Source organism: Coturnix japonica, chromosome 21 (genome assembly GCF_054131305.1).
Source record: "Coturnix japonica strain WE chromosome 21, WE-NBRP24, whole genome shotgun sequence".
Lineage (NCBI taxonomy): Eukaryota > Metazoa > Chordata > Aves > Galliformes > Phasianidae > Coturnix > Coturnix japonica.
The window spans coordinates 10,534,434-10,552,761 of NC_140683.1; the positions used below are offsets into that span (position 1 = coordinate 10,534,434).

At 45.8% G+C, this 18,328-nt stretch overlaps 2 protein-coding genes across 14 annotated transcripts; one reads left to right on the forward strand and one right to left on the reverse strand.

Moving 5' to 3' along the window:
* The first annotated feature begins 77 nt into the window (after positions 1–77).
* SLC31A1 (solute carrier family 31 member 1) lies at positions 78–17,740 on the forward strand. Of its 13 annotated transcripts, XM_085521567.1 has the most exons (8): positions 78–123; positions 5,434–5,589; positions 5,959–6,041; positions 8,801–8,862; positions 13,150–13,302; positions 13,970–14,042; positions 14,436–14,604; positions 15,099–17,740. In XM_085521567.1, the coding sequence occupies exons 5-8, from the start codon at positions 13,195–13,197 to the stop codon at positions 15,298–15,300; spliced, it is 552 nt and encodes a 183-aa protein (XP_085377693.1). In that variant the 5' UTR covers positions 78–123; positions 5,434–5,589; positions 5,959–6,041; positions 8,801–8,862; positions 13,150–13,194; the 3' UTR covers positions 15,301–17,740. The 13 variants fall into 13 exon arrangements, with proteins under 13 accessions (XP_085377693.1, XP_085377695.1, XP_085377697.1 ...); XM_085521569.1 differs by lacking the exon at positions 5,959–6,041; XM_085521571.1 differs by lacking the exons at positions 5,434–5,589; positions 5,959–6,041 and adding an exon at positions 10,756–10,899.
* A 99-nt stretch (positions 17,741–17,839) lies between these two features.
* Positions 17,840–18,286, reverse strand: CDC26 (cell division cycle 26). Its single transcript, XM_015878658.3, has 2 exons — positions 18,174–18,286; positions 17,840–18,086 (listed from the first exon to the last, which is right to left on the reverse strand). The coding sequence occupies exons 1-2, from the start codon at positions 18,252–18,254 to the stop codon at positions 17,913–17,915; spliced, it is 255 nt and encodes an 84-aa protein (XP_015734144.1). The 5' UTR covers positions 18,255–18,286; the 3' UTR covers positions 17,840–17,912.
* Between the last annotated feature and the right edge of the window lie 42 nt (positions 18,287–18,328).

Below are 18,328 nucleotides of genomic sequence, written 5' to 3' on the forward strand. Positions count from 1 at the left end.
TCCGGGGCGGGGATGAGGGGACAAGGTCAGGTGGGCGGGGCTTAGCCGCCATTTTGAAGGGGCGGGGCTTAACCGCCATGTCGGGGGGCGGGGCTTAGCGGGCAGCCTCGTGGCGGTCTCGAGGTGAGTGACAGCGCGGGCTCGTTTCGCGCCCTTTCTCCCCCCTCACAGCTCCGCTCCCTGAGGTGATGGCGGGGTCGCGCTGCGGGCGGGCGCCTGGCGGGGCATCGGAACGGAGGGGCTCGATGAGGGGGCAGGGATTGAGCAGGGATTGATGGGGTGACAGCTCGTTGGGTGAGGAGTAGCGGTGTCAGAGCTGAGCGTGGATGTGTTAAGAGTGAGAATGGCCGAGCCACAAACCCGTGTTTCTGTGTAAAAGAAGCAGCGCTGGCGGCGGGAGCTCCGTGCTGTGCTGTGCTGTGGGGACGGGCTTTGTGCCTCTGCCCCTCATTACTGCCCGCTTGGCAGGATGCGATTAATCCGGCCCCGGTACGTGACACTCAATCACAGCGATGCTTTGTGTTACCTGCTCTAAAATCTGCGTTAAACCTCTTCTGCTGCTCCCCACCAAGATAACAAACAACTAATCAAAGGAATAAAGTAATACTGCCATAGGAACTGTGAGCTCACACAGAGCTTTGTCTTAAGGACCGCTACACATCATCCAGCTGTTTTCCTCTGAGATTTCCCCTTAAATGTCCCATCTCAAGCAGTTTTTTATCCAGATGGAGAATTAGAATAATCTCTCCAGGCTGCAATAAAGAAGAATTCCGATTTTTTGAGTCACTTCTGCTTTAAAGGTGAATTTTGGGCCAGCAGCTCTGACTGACACACAGTGGTGAGGACTGGAGGGTTGGCAGGAGTTTTCTTCTCACTTTCTCTTCATGTTTGGGATTATTGAGACTCCTTCCCTGAACAAACGCCTCGTGCCAGGGAAGGGAAGGTGCTGAGAATACTAATCTTTAATAGTGCTGTGGTGTGAATGAAATAACGGCCATGTTCACACAGAGCCTTCCTTCAGTCAGTGCCCTAAGGACCTTCAGTCAGTGCCCTAAGGAGCTTCCTTTCAGCTCTCTTGCTTTCCAGTCAACGTTAGATCAGAGAGAAGGCAAAACTGATAATGTTTTGAAAGAGATATAATGCATTCTCCTCTCCTTTTTGGCTTCTGCATTTGCTACCAAGACTGCACTGCCCAGCAGGAAGGTGCCATGTCCCTGCAGGCTTCCAGCCTAAGCCATTCCATGATTCCATGGCCTGCCTGCTTCATGCTTGTCTGAAGGTCACCCTCAGGTAGCCCATAAACTGCCTCAGTGTTATGAAGTCGAGTTGGAGCTGACAGCCAGTGTGAGCTCCTCGAGAGATCTGTCAGGAAATCACTGGGGATCTGGGCAGTTTTTCCTTAGAGAAGGATGAAAAAGCCTCAATCTGGGGTTTGTTTTGTTTTGTTTGTTCCTCCTCGAAGATCCAGTGTTAGTAATCTACTGCACTACATTTTGTTTCAGTCTCATGTTCTTATCCCAGGGTAGTTGAGAGCAGTGATTTTTTCATTAACCTTTTCTTCGGCTAAAAGCCAGAATCCTGTAATGCGAAGAATAATGGAAATAGTTACTGTAAACTAATTAAACTCCTAATTTGTTGCACTGCAGATTAACTTTCTAAAGCCTTTCGTTTCTTTTTATTCTGGAAGTTGCCTTGTTTGCTCTGGAAAGCAATCATACTGTGATGAAGTATCTGTGGCAGTGCACAGCACAGCATGGCCATGCAGCTCCTGGCTGGGTTCCTGCATATTGTGTCTGGTCAGAGGCAGTGCTGAGAGCTGGGGATCTGATTAAGCAGCTCATACCTCACCTAACTTTTCCTGCTCTGAAAGGCTTTGTACTCTAGAGATTGGACAACGTATTGTCACAGCTTGCTTGCGTTTTCAAACTTGCATCCTTTACTTGGGAAAGAAAAACACTAACAAATGGAGAGCAGACTGAAGGCTGGTGCTCCCAGCAGGCAGGCGATCCCGGCTCATTCTCCTCCGGCTCTCAGGAAGCGACAGCAGCAGCTCTGTCAGTGCAGTGCTCCATGGGAGGGCAGCGAGATTAGCCTGTGTGTTTCCGATGTGGTAAGTCAACCCTTGGACATCAAAGTGATAAGGGAAGTAGCAGTGCAGGCTCCTGAGGAACACGCCCAGCCATAGAATATTATGGAAGTAAAATCCACCTCACAGTGTTGTTCTGTTTTTTCTCTATTGCATCTTTTATGGTCCCTTTGTCTGCACTCCTGGTCGAATGAGCTTGACAAGAGACTGAATCATGCTATTGGCAGAGTTTGATACAAATCAAGTTACCATCATGAGCCTGGCATAAGACATTATCTCACAAGGAAGTACTGAATTCTCTTAATGTTTGAGGTGATGTCAGGTGAGATTGAAGGATACTAGAGAAATGTTACAGCAACTGTACATCACGAGAGTAGGATCGTGTGTGCTGCGTGCCAGCCGATTCCTTTTTGTGCACTGCTTGAATTTGATCTTACTTGAAGCCAGTGTGAGCATCCCAGCCCTTCCTCTGCTCCTGCCGTGGTTGGCTTCTGTCTTCTGCAGGCTCCAGAGGCCAAGCAGTAAATATTTATTTTGAGTCATATGAAATCTTTGGCTGTAACAATAGGAGCTGTCGATATTTTGTGAGGATGGTTTCAGCCAGGGTAGAATGCAGCCGAAGTCCCTGCTGCTTCAGCCCTTGTCTCTGTTCTGAATACCTATGAAAGGCTTAATATAAATATTTTCCACGGAGTGGATTACAGGTGATAGATGTGGTTTGAAATAGCTTACAAGTTGGGTAATAAACAGGCTTAAAGCAGAGTAAAAGTGATTACAGTTGAATCTGAGCAGTAGTTAATGATTAGCCTTTGATATAGATAATGATACTCATTCTGCTTGTCAGCATTATCTCAAAGTTTAGAAGCTTTGGTCTGTCTCAGCATTGTAGCCTGTTTGGAGAAGTCTGCTCTCTTGGAGGCAGTAGGTGGAAAATCTCTCTCTGGATTAGTAAGTACTTAGACTTTTTATTTTTTTTTAAGCACTGAATCATTTCTGCTCTGGATTAGCATCTCTGTGGCAGTCCAGGGCCTTGAAAGCTAAATGAAAAAGGCAGTGTTGAAGGCTTTTTTTCCAGTATGGTTCATTGTCACACAGAGCTGGGTTCAAAAATCTGTTGATCGCTCTCAGTTGTAGCTTTCCATGCCCTGGAGCTAGTCCTGTCAGAAGAGCATCATGAGACCAAGACGACTTCACTCTTCAGAGGCAAGTTCCCTCCTAGAGTAAGGTTTCATTCCATCGCCCTTTCCCATTTCCTGATATTGCAGATCTTCTCTATTACTGGGGTGAAAACAAGTGAACATGGGATTGTATTTTTGCCTGTCCAACAGTGAAAATGTAGTGGTAGGCTGTTGTATGGACTAGGGCTATGAATTTGTCCTCTGAACTCTTACAGGTATTGGCATGACTGTCTGCCACATATACCATACTGTTATCTGAGATCAGAGAGCAAAAGTAGGAAGGTGCCTCTGGAGATACGTATTTTAGCCTTTAACCATCTGCTGAAACACAGATTGACAAGTTAACTCACAACTCTATAGAATGGATTTTGCTGATGAAAACTTATGTTATACTTTGCTCAGAAACAGCTTTAGGCTTCTCAAAACAAACTGGTGTTACGAACAATCAGTGTGCAAAAGAATTTGTTTCTTGGCTCTGGTAGAGCAAGCTTTTGTTTTATGGCGTAGGTGGTGATGCAAAGTTAGTGAACAAGCATGCGCTGTACTCCTGTAGGCAGGGAAAACGGGATTTTTCTAAGAGTCTCTTTTGCAAACTATTAGGACATTAATGAAAAGCCCACATTTAAAAGTGACCCTGACATGCCAGACTGGAACTTGAAAATCCAAGCGTGTTCCCGTGTAAGCTGACATCAACAGTGCATGGCTATTGCAGCAATGCCTGGCATGGGCTGGAACCGACAGCTCCAGGGAAGGTGAGTGGTTGAGTGGCTGCCTTAAAGTGCTGCGTCTGCATATGGGCCCATACCTGTTTGTGGACAAACAGCCACTTAACTGTGAGAAGAAAGAGAGGAGAAATTAGAATGAAATGTGCTCCTGGGATTTTAGTTCAAGGAAGCTCTCACGTGTGGTGAAAGTGTGATGAAGGTGCTGCTCTGTGATGAGTGCCTGACAGTACAGGAGATGGAAGAGCACGTATGAATTGCTTAGATCAATATGTTTCATATCATACATGTGGAATGGATTCCAAAATGGGATTAACAAAGACGTCTGGAGGGTGTTTTTCTTTTCTAGAGTCTAAAATGCACCTGAAGGCCAGATTAGAACTTGTATGACTGTTCTGTTCTTGTGCTTAGTCAGTATACGATGGTGAAAAACAGCCAAAGGAGAAAAAAGCTTTTCTGCATGTGCAGGTTTGTGTCTATAGCGAAGTTGTTATTAGCTGATCCATTCAATTAAAACTATCTTTGTTACCACAGCTCATTAGACATTGCCTGAGCTCACTGGAGGGAAGATTTCTCTGCCAAAGGATTCCCAGAGTGAAATGTTCAACAAAGGGAGCTTTTTAGTTAGACTACAGATCTGGATCCAGGTCCATCAATGATGGCTTTTGCTCTCCGGGGTACGCAGCAGCTCCACATCCTCTCTACAAGAACAGGCAGGTCCTTCACGCATACAGAACATCCAGCTACATGTGTAGCTGTTGTGCTTAGGTGGCAGTAAGGTGCTGACCAGGCAGCCTGCTCTTGCTGAGCCTGCTTGATCACAGAAGTTAGACTGGGTGATCTCAGGAGGTCTCCTAGACCTCAGCAGTTCTGGCACCAAAATTGCTAACCACTGATTCTCCACATACAGCACCAGGAACAGTAAGGCCAAGCAGAAGAAAGTGTTTTGGTCTTCTGAATTGTGTTGATGACTTGATTTTCCAATACAGAAGTTATATATATTTTTTAGATTAAAAAGTTTTTGAAGTGTATTTCAAGGCTCGGGGCTCTGCGGTGCTTCAGTTCTGTGTCATGGGAGAAGCAGCAGGATGTATTCTGGCTCAGTGGTCACCACTCCAGCACTCAGTTGTGTAACGTTACTTCCGAGCATAAGGAAGTATCTATTTATTCAAGAAGTTACGTAATCTTGGAGAATGCAGATCACAAAGAACTTCTTTTCTGTCCTCTTCACCTCTTCCCAGCTGCTGTCTCGTTTCTTTCTGCTGGTAGCAAGGAGAGTTACGCTGCTCACTTCAGCTGACAAAGAAGCGCTACAAAATGATTAGCAAAGCAGCCCTGACTGAACGTTGTGCACAGTAAGATTGTACTGGGCTGTTCTGGCATCCCAGCAAGTCCTGTTGGACCATTGGGATTTTAACCATCCTGCCTTATCTCTGCTTAAATACAGCGCAGTCCTGGGAGGCCCTCAGGTTTCTGTTCCAGGGTGCTGAGTACAGGGTGTGCTGAGAGCTGAGGACCAATTACTGCGCTCCTGCTCCATGCCCTTGATGATCGCAGGAAGAGATGGAGCTGTGATAAAGCCCAGCCAGACTGCAGACTCGGGGTAATTGCTTCGGAAGCCTTTGACATGCACAAGGTTTGCAGAAGACATTCTTCTCTAGATGCCTCCTGGGAACTGCCTTTGATGGAAACTTGTTAGCACTAGCTCTGCATTCGCACTGCTGTTGGCTGTAAGAAGGTTTGATGTCTGACATGCTTTCGTGGGAGCCCTTTTATAAAGTTGTGTTATCACAGCATCCTGTCAGTTTTTAGCATTTCTAATGCTGTAGTGCACCCAGATGAGCAACACAGCTATTGTATGGCATCTCCTTTGCTCTGGGAGCTGTGGGACTGGCACTGCTCCTCAGGTCTGGTGTCTTCTGAGATGCCTCAATTCTGCTCTTCTAAAACATCTGTTCTCTTTGGGTGGCAGGAAGCAGGAGACACCTGCCTCATCCAGCTGGATGGGAAGGAAAGGAACCAGCAGTGCAGAGCAGCAAGTATGTGATGGGAAAGGTCAGTGATGGAAGAAAGAGAGAAATGAAAACAAGCAGGGGGGAATGTATGTACATTCTGTACATACATACATGTATGTGTATGTACAGAAGGGAAAAAGCTGTGGAGTGCAGAAATCCTCAGTGTGCTGATTTGATTTGTGAGGAGAGCTCACTGGAGTTGAGTGCTTCTCTGTCTAAACTGCAACAGGAATGTGAGCAAAGGGGAAAGGTTTGTTGTGCTCAGAGATGAGCAGGTGGATGTTGGAGTGTTGAAGAGATCCTGCTGGCCTTTGTCACTGTTCAGATCCACTCTCCACTGATGTAGCATCTCACCTTTTCTGAATACTGAGGCATTTGTTGGTGTACGTTAGCAGTGAAGCAGCACTGTGCTGCTGACATGTCTGTTCTGGCCTCTGCTTCTGGTCAGCGGGTGGGTGGCTGTGGGCCAGGAGAGCTGTGCTTGTTTCCTGAGCTGCATGTTTGATTTGCTCAGCTTGTGATTATCAAAGCAGGCCATGGCTGGAATGTGCTCAGATCCTTACAACTGTCCCACTGGGACTCTAGGTTAATTTAACATCCCTCAGGTTAAAAGTATTTGTGTTTTACTAGGGCGTGTTTTATTATTGCTGGTATATTAGAATGCTCAGTTCAGTGCGTGTTTGTAATGTCTATTTCTCCAAAATTTGTTCAGTATATCCTTCATGGCTGTCCTTTGTGTGAATAAGAACCATGCATGTATGTGTCATCATCTGCCCCTGACAGCTTTCAGTATCTGTCCATTACCCAAAAATAAAAAATAAAGAAAGCAAAGGAACTGTTTCAGCTTGGTGTAGTTTGGGGCCCTTTGTGAGGTTCACACTTGGGTCCTGATGTGAAGTTTCTGTGCATTACAGGTGCTTGAGCCTGGGCTGTAAATGTCAGGCTTTTCTTGTGGAAGTGAGGTTGCAGCCAGGAGAACACGAGACTTTTCAGTTTTGCCACACTCCTTACAAGCATCCATCATTTATAGCTTTTCCACTTGTAGTTTCAGTGTGGCTGAGCAAAAGGTTTGTCTGGAGTGGCGTCCCTCAGTTATTCAGCCTCCCCAGATCAACATTATTTCCTCCATCTGTAAGATCTCTTGCCAGCACTTCTTAGCTTTTCCTCCACTATTGTTGGTTTTATAGCTGTACATTTGCTATGCAGAGTTGTTTCTGCAGCCTTCCACTTCATTGGGCCCTTTAGTAATGACATGGGCTGGCACGATACTCTGCTTCATGAAGTTCAGTGCATTGTCCTGTAAAGAACAGTCTGTCCTGAGATTATTTTTTTTTCACGTTCAAAGATTTAGAGATTCCCTGGGGAGGCTGCATAAGCTGGAAGATTAGGAATGACCTCCTAAGCAGATCAAGCACAGCCTCTAACAGAAGGTGCTCAGACAGGTTGGCTATGAAAATAAACTCCCTGCAAGGGACGTGGCTGTAGCTGTGTTAGGAGGAAGAGCTCTGTCCCCTCTTCCAGTGTCAGGGATCATGCTGGGTGAATGCCTTAACCTCAGTTGCGTATCTGGGTTTTGCTTTGGTTCAGTACGAAGGACTGACACTGATATTTTTGTCAGCTTGTCTTAGCCTTAATTAAATGTTGACTAATGGATGTAACTGCTGTGAGTTACCAAATGTTGTGCAACTCCTGTGAGAGGCAGCATCTCAGATGGGATCTGTGCTCTGAAGTTGGACTGCCAGTTTTTGCTACATGCAGGAGTGTAAAGTGATAATTTCTTGAGGAGGGTGCAGTCTGTTTCTTGGGAAAAGCCATCCTTAAAATGAGAGGGACAAATATGTATTGGTACAAGTGCAGCTTGTGGGAAAAAAAACATAAGGAGTTGGGAAGTAGAACTCAAAGGAACTGTGGCAGCCAGGAGCCCTGACGGGTAGAGCTTTGCAGCTCAGATGAAGTGTGAGAAAGCAAGAACAGCAAAATAACTCCACTTGGCATGGCTCTTTTGGGACCTTTGTCAAGACCCATGGGCACACCTAAAGCTCCCCAAGCACTGAGGAAGGTGCCCATACTCGCAGAGTATTGCCCCCAGCCCTGGCACCTGGCCTTCTGCAGAGAGCATCAGCTGAATTCTGGCTAATCTCTCACCCTCAGAGCTCCTGGCGTGGGCGGTGTAGGCTTTGTTCACTCTCACTGCCTGTCCTGCCTCAAGTCAGTGTTTGTTGGCATGGCCTTAAGAAAAGGACATCTCTTAGCATGGGCTGCCTCTGAGCAGCTGTGAAGTGAAGCCTGAGATCCTGAAGGAGGAGCAGTAGGTCCACAAGTAGGAAAGGAAGTGGTTAAAGTTGTCCAGTTTGCCAGGAAATTGAATTGACTGCAAGCAGTGCTTAGGTCTTACAACAAGCTTGGGCTGTTCAGTGGAGGCCACGGTCAGAGCCAGGGAGCGGTGCAGTAACGTGTGCAGACGCTCTGCTTCCCCTCCCACCTCCACTTACTGCATTGAAGGGGGGAAAAAAATTGGGCTCGAGGTTGTGAGCTCAGAGCCAGGGTAACTCAACTAGTCTGCCAGCAGGACTGCTGTGAGTAGAACACCGATAACTTTGGGCTGCCTTTTCCATTACTTACGTCTTTCATATGTAGCATTCCTTTGTGTCATGCACAACTGGGCTGTATGTGATGTGCAAGCAAGAGATTTTTGCCTTTCCAACTTGCTGCATTTAGTGTTTCTCCCTTGGATTTCTCTATAGAGTGTTTTCATTTTGATTGTCAGTAAAGCTTACCAGATATTTTTCACTTCTTCAGAAGGAGAGAAGGACCCCCTGGCCCAGTTCTCACTGTCCGAAACACTGTTGGAGATACGTTAGGTAAGAATCGCTCCAGCAGAGGAGCAGCAGGAATCTGGAGGCTGCTATGCTGATCTGCAGGGCTGTCCTGTGTGCTGCTGCTGCACGGGGCCCCTGCAGCCAGCGCTGCTGAACAAATCACTGGTGTGAGGGAAGCTGGAGAGGTGTTATTTGGTGATTCAAGTCCTCTTGGGCAAAGCCAGTGGAATTAGTTTTATTTCTTGCTTTTTCAGAACTGGCGTGGGAAGGATGGGGCACTGTTTTGAAGGGAAGGGTTTGCTGCTGTAGTGAGCATTCATCTAGGGCTCCATCGTTAATCCTATTAGACTTCTGGTTTGGAAAGTGGCATCATTCCTTTTGAATCTGACTCTAAGGAAGCTCTGTTTGTGTGCTGAGTTTCGGGCTGAGCTGGCTTCTGAAGCTTTCTGGGAGCTTGGCAGACCCTTCCCATGGTCTGTCCTGTTTCTGCACGTCTTGTGTTTCTTATTAAAAGCTGCAGCACCTTTGGGTAGCTGGAAGGCTATTTACAATGGAAAAATTTTATAATTTACTAAAATTTGGCAGAATTCTAGATTCTAGTTTGCAGAGCAAAGCCACAGCAGATTGGGATCTTATCATAGAGATTGTATATAATGGCAGTTGTCTTATGGCTGAGACCTGCTTCAGAAGGCGGCTTTATATTTGGCATCTCATCAGGTCCAGTTCATTTACCCTGTTTCTGTTGTGCACTGGCACAAGATCCCTATCTTCCTTTCATTTCTGTGTTCCCTTAAGCTGCTACTATGGCTTCCCTGAGTGCATGAAACTGGAAGAATGTTTGCAGAGGGCTAAAGTTAGGTCTGATGCTGAACCTGAGCTAATAGTTGTTGCCAGATCCTGTTCCTGTCTGCAGGATTCTCCTGAATCGTCCTATTTTGCTGAGCTGTGAAGGTGACGTTGCAGTGGAGGGATACAAATATTTTGTGTGAACAGAGCCTGCCTGTGTGCTGAGCTCTGCCAGCTCAGAGCAGCACCAGTCCTGCACAGAGTTCTGAGTTTGGCTGCTTTCCCTGAAAACCGGAGGGGTCACAAAATGGAGGCTGTGGCTTCTCTGGCCTGGGACAACAGCACCCCGAGGGAAATAAGTCCTGGGAAGAATTTCCTCATTCTTTTGCCCTGTCCCACCCTGTTTGTTTTTTTATGCAGTAGATTACTGCAGAGTGAAAAGAAATCTTTGTGTGTGTGACCCTGGTAACAGTGCAGCAGTGATGCAGGTGTACCATGCAGTCTGCGCCCTTCAGGTGTGCAAACACTGAGAAATGCTGGAGCCTGGTGCAGCCTCCACCTGGTTCGGGTCCCCTGGCCAGGGGTGCTCAGAAGCCCACCCCAGTGCCTCCTTCCCTCTGTGCAAACATGAAGCAGGCAGCAGTCGAGAGATCAAGTCATCTATTCAGACTAAAATACCTGGTGCTGAAATGTTGAGTTTGCACAAGGCTTAAACCTATTTAGAGAATTTGCTGCAATAGAAACTTGCGTGTTTGTGGTTGGTTTTTTTTCTTCCCGGTTATGGAGTCAGATTTGTTAAAAAATGGTGACTTTGTTTCATGGCCAGCTCAGCTCTGTGTCAGTCCATGCCTCTCTGCTAAAGCAAACCAGAGCTTTGTAACTTGAAATATTTGCCTTCAATCTGTTCTTCCTGCTGCCCCAGATACTGTTTTTTACCCCAAGGCGCAGTTTGAGACCTGCCAGGCTGTAACTCAGACTTATTCCACTGGGTTATTCCACTGGAAGTGATTCATTTTTCAACAGAGTTTTTGTCCACGTGTTATCAGAACATGTAACAGAAAAAAATGGCTGTAGTGTCTCGGTGTAGGTTATTTTATCTTACATTACTTAATTCCCATGCTTTTCAGTATCTGATAGTGTGTCTTTCAGTGGTAGGTAACTGCAGCAGGGAGATGGATTTGGTGTGAGAGCACCAATGTGGACAGTTGCTGTGCTGGTGAGCATCAAGCATGGCCTTTCTGAGCTGTACAGGACTCTGCCCAGCCACATGTGAATGCTGTCCTTGTTGGTAAGGTTAGTACTCTGTAAATATCTAGAGAAGAAGCATGGTGTTTCTCTCAAGACTAGTGACAGTAAATTAGGAAAAACTGGACACAAACCAACCACGGAGGGAGTTTTTAGCCTGGTATAGAAGTAGCTTCTGTAGAACCTGCGGTGTTTGAAGGAAACGTAGCATTCTGAAATGAACAAATAATAAAATTGGACTGTAGTTGTTAGTGAGAGCGTGTAACAGCCAAAGCAGAAGCTATGGGTCAGTCAACTGAAAGAAGGGAGAAGAGAGAAGATTTGGGCCAGAGGAGAGGGGAAGTTCTCAGTTTGTTTCATTCCTCTTATGGGACCCTTATCTTTGATCTTGCAGTTTAAACCATGTTGGCTGCTCTTCCTTCTGTGCTGCAGAAGTTGTTTTGAAGCATGTGTGTCTTGGCAGATGATTCTTTTTCCAGCTGTTTGTATTTTGGAACGTCAGTTTTAGCTCTTGAGTATTTGGTCTCAGAAAAAAATGTGATCTTACAAGCTTTGCTGTGTGAAATTTGTGCTGTTTGCTCTGCAGGTGTCCTTTGGTAATGCTAATCTGTGTCAGGTGAGCTGTTTATTGCATTAGTCTATTTTTTTTTCCTTTTTTTTCCCCCTTCTGAACGTTTTTCTGAGCTGTTTTTCTGGTCTCAATGTGTAAGTACAGATTAGAGATGATAACGGGTACAAGATATTAACAGAAATATGGACAGGGAATACATTCTGCTCTTAGGCAGGACTAGTAGACTATGAGGTAACTTTCCAAGCAAGTTATTGTGAAGGAGCCCGATGCAGTAAGAGCTGTGCTGCAAACTTTATCTGCACAGAGTTGCAGAAAATAGCTGAGCTATTGTTGATACAGCTAATACTAGCTGACTTGAATGCAAATAGGTGCTTAACTCCATTCATTAATGCTAATGTTCACAAAGAGCATTAATTCTTTCTCTTGCTTTCCTGCCCAGCACTGCTAATGTAGTTTCCTTGTTCCCCCCAAATCTTCAGCTTCTCTCATGGCTCTTTAACTCCAAAGCCTTTGGAGACCACGTCCTGTCCCTGCTCCTCTGCAGGGACACATTGACTGTCCTGAGCCCCCAGCAGTTCCCACACAGCTCTGTTGTAAGGTCACAGACTGAACCAGTTCCACTGGCAGCTGTTTGCTCTTTGGTTTTTTCAGTTGCTAACACTGCTTTCGGTTTGGAAATATTTTCTAGATTTTCACTTTGTATTTTCAGTCTGAATATATTCACACCTATCTGTTCTGTATCTGTACTTCATGACTTCACTTGATGTTTCCTGTGGTCTGTGCTGGGAGGGCACACAGAGTTCTGGACTGCAGTACAGCAGTGTCAGTGCTTATCTTCAGTGGTGTCTGACCTGCACTTTCTGTCACTCTGATGAATGCTGCTGTTTCAGGACTGACTGGTATTCCCTGATTGTTTTTCTTGTTGCTGTTTCCACCTGAAGAACTTTCACTTCACACCAAGAATCCTTACTGGTTATCCATCCCAGGTTGTGCTGGGGTGCAGACTGAGAAGCCATGGGCACTGCTCAGTGTGCTTTTATTTTCTATGTGCTATGTCCAGACGTACCTGATTTGAAGTAACCCGATAAGGGATTCAGACTGTCAGCCTTCTGAGTGTTTCTCTCATTGAGTGTAATGTGATTAGTGGGGAGATGTGACAAAGTAAAGCTCATGGAAATGCAATTGGATTGCCTGTGGCTGTTGCAGACCTTTGCCTGGCAATAGGTTTTGTACCACCTAACATAATTTCTTTGTTAAACATGTTCCAAATAAAAGGCATAACTGTCAATTAAGAGAAATACTGTATCCTGATCCTTTCGTATATGCAATTTAAAATGGAGCTTGAGATATTTTTTGCCACTTGCATGACTACAATTGAGAAGAGACAGGGATTTTTTTTTCCTCTGACAGATAAGAAATGTCCCTTTGTGCTGAACACTTGTCCTGTGTCCTACCTCAATCACATTAGGCTGCTTTTCTGGCAAGAATGTTTAGAATGGTGCAGGAAGGCAGTGCTGTAAAGCTGTGAGGGACACGCCTCCTTTATATTTTCCTGCTTGCTTTGCTATGTGTTCTCTAGTTGGAGTGCAGGATCAAGGGGATGATCCAGAAATTAATTTGTAGACAGTAGTTCTCAGGCAATACCTTGATGGCTTAGAGCATTTTCATACCATACTCTGCTCAGACAAGTGTTGCTTCCTATTAGATTTTTCCCCTTTGTTTTTCAGGGTCCCACTTTTCTACGTGCCTTTTTGAATGCCTCTGCCATAAAGATGTCTCACCACATGATGAACAGCTCTACATTGCCAACCACACACCCTGAGCATCACCACTCTACAGCATCTCCAGGAGGTGGTCATGGATCTGGGATGATGATGATGGTAAGTGGTTAGTCAGCATTAACTGCGAGCTTTTACTTGTTTGTGGTTCAGGGTAACTTGTTTTGCTATTCAGAAGTGGAAATTTAACTTAGCTGTGAAAGGCATGAATCAATCCAGTTAATAACAAGCCCTGTTGTGGTTCTTTGATGGTGAAGGAGTGGTAGGAGGTGCTACGCAACATGAAATGTTCTCTAGCAAGCTAAGGACAGAAATTTAAAGTGGGCATTTTCCTACAAGAAAAGGAGATGGACAGAGTTTGTCTGGGCTATTAGTAAAAGCCTTAACCCGCACTGAGAGGAATGCAAGCTGTTGTAATGGATTGTGTTGACCTGCAGGCAAAAAAAAAAACTCCCTGCCCTTTTTCTCCTGAACTCTAAGCACCTGCTGGGCTTGTGGAGCAAAGTGCTACAGGGCTTTCTGCCACATGGGCATTAAGGGTGTGTTGGTCCTGCGTCCTGCTGCTCTAGCTGACTTTGATTTAAGCAAGTTCAGACTTGTGTGTACTGGAATTACTAAAGCTTTGCAGAGATGCTGGAGTTTCCGTGGAGGTGACTGTAGGATCTGTGCCCCTGAAAAGTTTCTAAGTACTTTTTCAGCTGTCTCCCTTTGAATACTGCTGATGCTGAGCTATTCATGCTCATCTTGGTGTTCTTTATGTCTTGGGCAGGCAATGACTTTCCACTTCAGCTATGAGAATGTGCCGTTGCTGTTTTCTGGCCTTACAATCAATACACCTGGAGGTTGGTAACACTGCCTTGCCCGTTCCAAATAAAATGGTTGCAATTAATGAATGTTGCTGGAATTACCTTGTTACACCAAAAGTATCCAGACACACTGCAGCAAATCTGTTCAAAACAGCATCTGTGGGGTGAAAATAAGCAAGATGTTCGTGTAGTTCCGGAGTTTGACTTGTCTTCCTAGCTGAAGTGGTTGCTAGTTTCAGTTAACGGGTGAAATTCCAATTAGTGTGTGGGTTAAATTCACTTCTACCATCTGTATGTGTGTGTGCCCAGTGCCCAGCTGTAAACTGTGCAGTGTGACATGGTTGATGGATCATACAGTGTCTCTTCTGACATGTTTTGAAGCGAATGTTTTCTATTGCACAGATAGAATAATGTTTCCTCTTTTGTCAGAAATGGCTGGTGCTTTTGTGGCTGTCTTCTTCCTAGCCATGTTTTATGAAGGCCTTAAGATTGCCCGGGAGTGTCTGCTCCGCAAATCCCAAGTCAGCATTCGCTACAACTCCATGCCAGTGCCAGGTCCCAATGGCACCATCCTGATGGAGACGCACAAAACTGTTGGGTAAGAATCTCACTTCCTTCAAAGACAAATCTCTTCAGCACCTGAGAAAGGCAAAAACTGGGACAGAACAGCTTTTTAAAAACCACATCTGGGGAGTTCCCAGGAACAGAATGTGGGTGTTATCACCAGTCACTGACAGAAAATATTTAGAATCCTCCTACTGACAGCATCTACACAGGAAAAAAACAAAACAAAAACCAAACCTATTCTGCTTATTAATGGAGGGAATAATAAACTTTCAGAAGTTTCTCAGCTAAAAGTTTTGTCCCCACAGTGAATGCCGAATTTCCCTTACTGTTGATTAGCTTTGTGGAGAAAAACACAGTTACAGGTCACAAACACATGTAGAAATTTGTCCAGACTGCTTTATCTTCTCTGCCATTTCACACCCATCTCATTAGCCTAAGAGCTAAGCTTTCTCGTAAGGAATGTGCATTTTCTCATCTGTGCCTCATGGATGGATGCTGACTCTTCTTTGGGTTTTGTGTTCTCAGACAGCAGATGCTGAGCTTCCCTCACCTCCTGCAGACTATACTGCACATCATTCAAGTCGTGGTCAGTTACTTCCTTATGCTGATCTTCATGACATACAACGGATACCTCTGCATAGCTGTGGCAGCAGGGGCAGGGATGGGTTATTTCTTCTTCAGTTGGAAAAAGGCAGTTGTTGTGGATATCACCGAGCACTGCCATTAACAACGGACACTGCCCAGAAGCCCCTCCATCCCATTACTCTCTTAAAATGCAGCCATCATGAAGACTGGATCATCCTAAGTTGAAAGAAAAGACATAACAAACATATACTGGAGTTCACCACAATTTCCTAGGTGGGGTGCAGGGATGTGAGATGCTGGGATATGCAAGACTCCCATGCTGCACGTTGGCAGCTCATGAATCCCATGATAGCTGTTCTCGGCTAGGATTTGCTTTAGTCTCAGATTGTGCCATGATGGAAATGTAGAGTTTATTCTTTTTTTTTTTTTTTTAAATGAAACATTTTATTCCTAAATTGTAAACGTTTGTCTGTGAGGATTTTACGAACAGTAGGTAAAGATGGGAGTCACCAATGGAGCCAGTGTGTGCAAATGGCTGTTTTGTTTTAATATGTACACAGTGCCTGGGCAAGTCTCTCTGGCATTGTGTCTTCTGGGGCCAACGACACCTTCTAACACGGAGTTTTGCAGAGGAAGACACGGTGCTGCTTCTCAGACACACTCAGGTCTGTCCCAGCAAGTGAGAACTTGGACAGAAGTATGTGAGCCCTGTGCTTTGGGGGGTCACGATGAGTCTGTCCTCCAAGCCCACCTGAGTATGATGAATGTTGCTAGACTTCAGATGCATCCAGCAGTTTTACTCAGCTTCAAGTGGTAACATTTCAATTTGGCTGCTTTCACTTCCCAATCATTGCAATGTACGGAGCAGATACAGAACAAAAATGACATTTGCAGAGCAAAAAGATTTTAAACTGGCCAGTGAACCTGTATTGACTTCAGGTTGGGTTGTACCTGAATGGGTCTAGAGCTGGACTTCTGGCTTACTAACACTCATTCTTTAAATGAGGCAAGAGACAAACAATTTCATTACACTGAAGGCTAAAATGTCACAATAGGGCGTTCCTTGAGTGAAATGAAGGAAATTAAAACCTGTGTTCCTGCAGAGTGAAATGTGGGAAGGAGAAGAGCAGTAGGGCTACAGCAGCCCTCTGTTAATTCAGTTAATTTGGAGTTGCTTGGGCTGATTAATATATATATATATATATATAAAAGAAGTAAAAGTAATCATGCTGTGACTATTAGCTTGGACTGAACAAAAAAGGAGAAGAATTCAAAGCGAGCTCACTTTTATAGTTTCTTTCTGTAGCAAATTTGTATCCAAGTGAGAGAAACAAAGCAGTTGTCACAGGAAAGTTGTGGACACCTGATGAGAAATAGGAGCAGCTCTTCCCCAGTCAGGTCTCTGGAGAGAGTTCTGTATGTAGCAGACTGCAAAGGGATGGAGATAGACCATAGGATGCTCTTTTTTTCTGCATCTGTCTCAAGGTAAAAACCTTCTGAGCCCTGTAAGCAATCATATTTCTCTGTGAGAGTGGAAAACAGACTCTTCCAATCTGTGTGTGAGCTGTGAGGACCTTAGTGCTTGTCAGTGAAATCCAGCAGCGACGTGTTGGAGCTGGCTGCGTTCTGAAACAGGGAGAGAGCTCTCAGTACAGACCTCAGCCCTGAGCTGAGTTCAGCACCAACCTGTGTGGTTTCCCTTGAACAAGCTGCAGCTGTTGCAGGGATGTGTGACTGCGCTGTGTTGACAGTAGTTCATTCATATACCTCTGACTATCTCTAAAATAAAACTTCTGCTTGACTTGATCTTCTTGCTATCAGTGAAGCTTTTTAGCCACCTTTCCTTTTGCATTCAAGTGCCCAGACTTGAATTCTGACTGTTCCAATCAGAGAAGGATAAGTTGGAACTATGCAGTAGCTGCGGCTTTTATAACATAAGTTCAGTCCTGCTTGCTTTTCTGCATCACTGTATGTGCATCCTCCCTTGAAATCATCTCTTTTGAGGGTTAGTAACTGTTGACAGTCCTGAGGAGCCTCCCTGTGCCCCAGCCTCCCTCCTGCCCACCTGATGCTGTTTGCTTCCCCAGTCTGAGCAAAACCTGCCCACTGTGATACCGACTTGCACTTAGTGCGTTGGATGTTGGATGCCATCCTGGCCTTTATGCTGGCTGTATTTCAAGCTGTCCCAGTGTTAACACTAAACTTGTGTTGAGTGGTGCTTAGAGGGAGGTGAGGACTCTAATATTAGATTATTAGACTTGAGTAAATGAAGTTCACGTGTCAGCATATGTAGCATGCTTAGAATGTGATCGCTGTGTCTGTGAGTGCACCCTGATACTTTGTCTTTACATGTCTGTAGGAAGCACAGTGTATCCAGGCTGTGTTCATCCCTGAGCTTCTGTTATTTCCCCCAGTGCCTTCTCAGTTGGTCTGCAGCCCCAGCAGACCCAAAAGGACGGATAGTTTTGTTTACAGCAGACTGTCACTTTTGATTTTCCTCTTGCTCTTTGTGAAGGTAACTTATCTAGTAACGTATCAAAGATCTCCTGTATATAATTAACTAATAAAGCAGATGCATTTTACTGTGGCTGTGTGCTTTAAAAACAACCGTCAATGCTGCAGCTGTGCTGAGTGAAGGCTTTTACTTCCCCGTGCAACCAAAGGAGACCCAGGAGCTGGTGTCGGTTTGTAAAAAAGCCCATTTATTAAAACAGCCTCGTGTGGCTCCGTTCGGTACCGGGAGCAGCGGCACCGTCAGAACTCGAACGTGCCGAAGTGCGCGGCTCGGACCCCGGCCTTGTGCTGCGGTTTGTACCCGATGCGGTCGTTGATGAGCTGCTCCCGGCTCTTGTGCTCGGCTCCCAGCGCGATGCCCGCCGCCTCCTCGCCGCCCGCCACGTCCGCCTCGTCCCGCTGCTTCTTGCGGCTCTGCGGGGCGGGGGGGCCGAGTCAGGGCCCCGGTGCCCGGGACAACCCCCGACCCCTGCCGGTCCTTCCCCTTCCGTCCCCGCGCACCTCCAGGTCCTTCCGGACTCCCTCGAACTCCTCGATATCGTCCAGTTTCAGCTCCAACCTCGTTGGTTTCCGTCGCAGCATCGCTTCCGCCGCCTCCCGGCCCCTTCCGCTCTGTCACGCACCGCCCGCCCCTTCCGGTTTACCCGGTGTGACCC